This window comes from Mus pahari, chromosome 9 (genome assembly GCF_900095145.1).
Source record: "Mus pahari chromosome 9, PAHARI_EIJ_v1.1, whole genome shotgun sequence".
Lineage (NCBI taxonomy): Eukaryota > Metazoa > Chordata > Mammalia > Rodentia > Muridae > Mus > Mus pahari.
The window spans coordinates 27,144,171-27,148,205 of NC_034598.1; the positions used below are offsets into that span (position 1 = coordinate 27,144,171).

The 4,035-nt window shown below is 48.9% G+C and overlaps 1 protein-coding gene across 7 annotated transcripts in view; it reads left to right on the forward strand.

The window, feature by feature from the left end:
* Positions 1–4,035, forward strand: part of Aifm2 (apoptosis inducing factor mitochondria associated 2) — a 13,306-nt gene that overhangs the window by 6,447 nt on the left and 2,824 nt on the right. For 3 of the 7 annotated variants that reach the window (XR_003844494.1, XM_029542301.1, XM_029542300.1), the window contains exons 6-7: positions 1,501–1,653; positions 3,059–3,262. Coding sequence is in view for 6 of the 7 variants with exons in the window: in XM_029542301.1 (XP_029398161.1) it covers positions 1,501–1,653; positions 3,059–3,262 (357 nt within the window). In the remaining variant the exon portion in view is untranslated. The remainder of the gene's footprint in view (positions 1–1,500; positions 1,654–3,058; positions 3,263–4,035) is intronic. The other 4 variants (XM_029542303.1, XM_021204515.2, XM_021204513.2 and 1 more) reach the window with 2 other exon arrangements.

The following is a 4,035-nucleotide window of genomic DNA, read 5'->3' on the forward strand; positions in this document are numbered from 1 at the left end:
CCTCCCTCCCTCCCTTCTTCCTTCCTTCCTTCCTTCCTTCCTTCCTTCCTTTCACTTTTTCGAGACAGGGTTTCTCTGTGTAGCCCTGACTGTCCTGGGTACATCAGGCTGTCCTAGAACTCAGAGATCCTCCTGCCTCTGCCCTCCCGACGAGTGCTGGAACTAAAGGTGTGTGCCACCACCACCCTGCTTTCTGGGTGTGGCTTTTTGTCCAGAGCAGGAAGGGACAGAACTTGCCAGCATTTGGAGTGGGATGGCTCCTGGGTGTTGCCTTCCTGTTCTCTCAGAAGGCTGTGAGGTGGTTGCCGTGGAAACCCCTCTCCGCTATCACAGCCTCCATTTTGTTAACTGGTCATGGAGGATAGGCAGCACTTTACTTCCAGACAGGTTTCCTCATCTCTGCTGTTTGCCATCCATCCATCCATCCATCCATCCATCTATCTACCTCTGAGTTTCACATAGTGTCCATCCATCCATCCATCCATCCATCCATCCACCCGTTCTTTAAAATTTATGTGTGTGCATGCTTTTTAAGAAAATTTTATTTTATTTTTTTAAGATTTATTTCTTTATTATATGTAAGCACACTGTAGCTGTCTTCAGACACTCCAGAAGAGGGCGTCAGATCTCATTTTGGATGGTTGTGAGCCACCATGTGGTTGCTGGGAATTGAACTCAGGACCTCTGGAAGAACAGCAGTGCTCTTAACCGCCAAGCCATCTCTCCAGCCTCTGTGTAGACTTTTTTTTGTCTGTGTACCTAGAGTGTGCACAGTGCCTACGGAGGCCAGAGGAAGGGATCAGATCCCCTGAAACTGGAGTTACAGATGGTTTTTAGCGTCTGTTTGGATGGTGGGAATCAAATCTGGATCCCCTGGAAAAGTACATATGTTATTAACCACTGAGCCTCCCAGCCCCCCCTCGTTCTTAACCACTGAGCCCTCTTCCATATATATATATATATATATATATATATATATATATATATATATATCCTTTTGGGAAAGAGTAAATCCCGTAGTCTAGGCTGGCCTTATGGTCTTAAACTGTGTACCCAAGGAGAACTTTGAGTGTCTAATCCTCCTGCCTCCATTTCCAGAGTACTGGCACACACTGTTATGCTTAGTTGATCTGGCACTGGGTATAGACACAGGGCTTTCTGCATGTTCCGCAACCCTCCTACCAACCGAGTCCTTTTTCTGCTTTCTGGAGTGTGTTGTACTGAGAGGCCTTCTGCTTAGGATGGGCAAGCTGCCATTCCAAGAAGGAAGGGACCTTACACGGAGCCATGTTTCCTAGAACTTGGGAAGCTTGGCTTGGCTTCCCCCTCACAGCTTCCTGGAACTTCCCTCCAGATGGATCCCTTGGGGACAGACGTCCAGATCCTGCTGCTTGGGAGAGTGGAAGGAGGGAGAGTCATGAGGGACGACTCGCTCTTCCCTTGGTCCACTGTGGGGTGTGCTGGCCTCTGCCAGCTTCCTGTCACGGAACCCTCCCACAGGTGAGCGGGTGAGCAACCTGGAGGAACTGCCTCGCAATGAGTATCGGGAGTACATCAAGGTGGAGACGGACAAGGGCACGGAGGTGGCCACCAACCTGGTGATTGTGTGCAATGGGGTCAAGATCAATAGCTCTGCCTACCGCAGTGCATTCGGTGAGTGAGTGACCCAGAGGTTGTTGCTCCCTAAGCTGCCCTGGCATTTGCAGACACCCCATTGTCCTTGCCACCTGAACCAGCACCCTGTGTCTCCTCCTTTTATCCCAGAAGTTCATTAGACCTTGAACTTTAAATTCATGTGAGTCAGCCGGGTGGTGGTGGCACACGCCTTTAATCCCAGCACTTGGGAGGCAGAGGCAGGCAGGTTTCTGAGTTCGAGGCCAGCCTGGTCTACAGAGTGAGTTCCAGGACAGCCAGGGTTATACAGAGAAACCCTGTCTTGAAAAACAAAACAAAACAAAATTCTTGTGAGTCAAGCCCAGCTGTTCCTCCCCCTCTTCCCCCCTCCCCCGCTTGGAGGCCAGAATTCCCCAAGCTGAGTGCTTCCCCCTAGTGGTGAGAGGTAGGAACAGGCTTCAGAGAGGTGAGAATGGCCTCTTCCTGATGCTTTCATTGAGGAAGCCCAGGAAGTCCCAGGTCAGGCTTTTCTCCGTTCACAGGTATGCTGATCTCTCCAAATCCAGATCCAAGCATCGGGCCACTTCATTCTGAACCTCCCTTTGGGGGAGTGGGGACCTTAATATGGCCTCATCTCTCAAAGTTCAGTAGTTAGACAGTAGACCGATGCATGTTTATGCATCTACATAGGAGAGTAAGACTCAGGGGCCAAGCTCCATGGTTACTCTGCATCTCTGGGTACCTGTCATTCATCCACTGTTGAGCATCCTTCCCTGACCAGTCTCTGCCAGATCCAACAGGAAGTTAGTTTTCAATCCAGAAGGAAGCCAGTCCACAGGGGTAGTGGGTAGAAATCCCAGGGTTTAACGTCTCATTATCCTAATGTATTTCCAAAGATAAGTTCTTTTCAACCCCTTTAAGGGAAGCTGTTTGTCCTTAGCAAAGGCCTGTGTGTATTCCGAAATTCCCATGGATGTTCCAAAGACAGTTAGAGACTTGGGAAGCCAGGAGACTTGCAGAGAGCTCTCTGGGTTTTGTACGAGGGGGCTTTCCAGTGATCTGCCTCTGTTCTTGTGGGTTAGGCTTGCTTCTGCAGGCAGGGTCTTGGGTGGGGACTTCAGGCTGGATGACGGCAGTGGGGGTGTCATTTCTTTTTTTTTTTTTTTTTTTTTTTTTTTTTNNTTTTTTTTTTTTTTTTGGTTTTTCGAGACAGGGTTTCTCTGTGTAGCCCTGGCTGTCCTGGAACTCACTTTGTAGACCAGGCTGGCCTTGAACTCCCGAGTTCCACCTGCCTCTGCCTCCTGAGTTCTGGGATTAAAGGCATGCGCCACCACACCCAGTTTGGGGGTGTCATTTCTTAGCACGTACCTCCAAAGTGGCTGAACCCACATCCTGTACTCATGCAATTCCGGAGGCGACTTAATGTGGCTTCCATCTTGCCCAGCAGAGAGTAGGCTGGCCAGCAATGGTGCTCTGAAAGTGAACGAGTTCCTCCAGGTGGAAGGTTACAGCAATATTTATGCCATTGGTGACTGTGCCGATACCAAGGAGCCCAAGATGGCCTACCACGCTGGCCTGCATGCCAACGTTGCTGTGGCCAACATTGTCAACTCCATGAAGCAGAGGCCACTCAAAGCTTACAAGCCAGGTGAGGAAAGCCTGTTTATGTTTGTTGAAGTTTGGGATTAGACATACAGAAGGCTTTGGGGCCTTACTCTCCTATGTAGATGCTTAAACACGGATCAGTCCACTGTCTAACTACTGAACTTTAAGAGATGAGGCCTGGGCTGGAGAGATGTCTCAGCAGTTAAGAGTACTGACTGCTCTTCCAAAAGTCCTGAGTTTAATTCCCAGCAACCACATGGTGGCTCACAGCCATCTGTAATGGGATCTGATGCCTTCTTCTAAGAACAGCTACACTGTACTCACATAAATATAATAAATCTTTAAAAAAAATAAATTTAAAAGAGAGAGGAGAGAGAGATGAGGCCACATTAAGGTCCTGACTCCCCCAAAGGGAGGTTCAGAATGAAGTGGCCCAGTGCTATAAGGTGAATTACCACCAGACTGCAGGTCTCCGCACAAAGCTTCTTTAAAACCAAACATGCTTTTGGCTGTAGCTCCATGGTAGAATTCTTGCCTGGCCCACTGAAGCCCCGGGTTTCACTGACAACATTGCTAACAAAAGAGGCTGGGAGAGATGGCTCAGTCAATGAAGTACTTATAAGTAGAGCCCTAGTTTGATGCCTAGAACAGGTGTTAAGAAAAAGACAAAAAATTGGGCCTTGTGGTCAGGAAAAAAAAAATCCAGTTGAAAAAAAAAATGTGAGCTGGGCATGGTGGCGCACGCCTTTAATCCCAGCATTGGGAGGCAGAGGCAGGCGGATTTCTGAGTTCGAGGCCAGCCTGGTCTACAAAGTG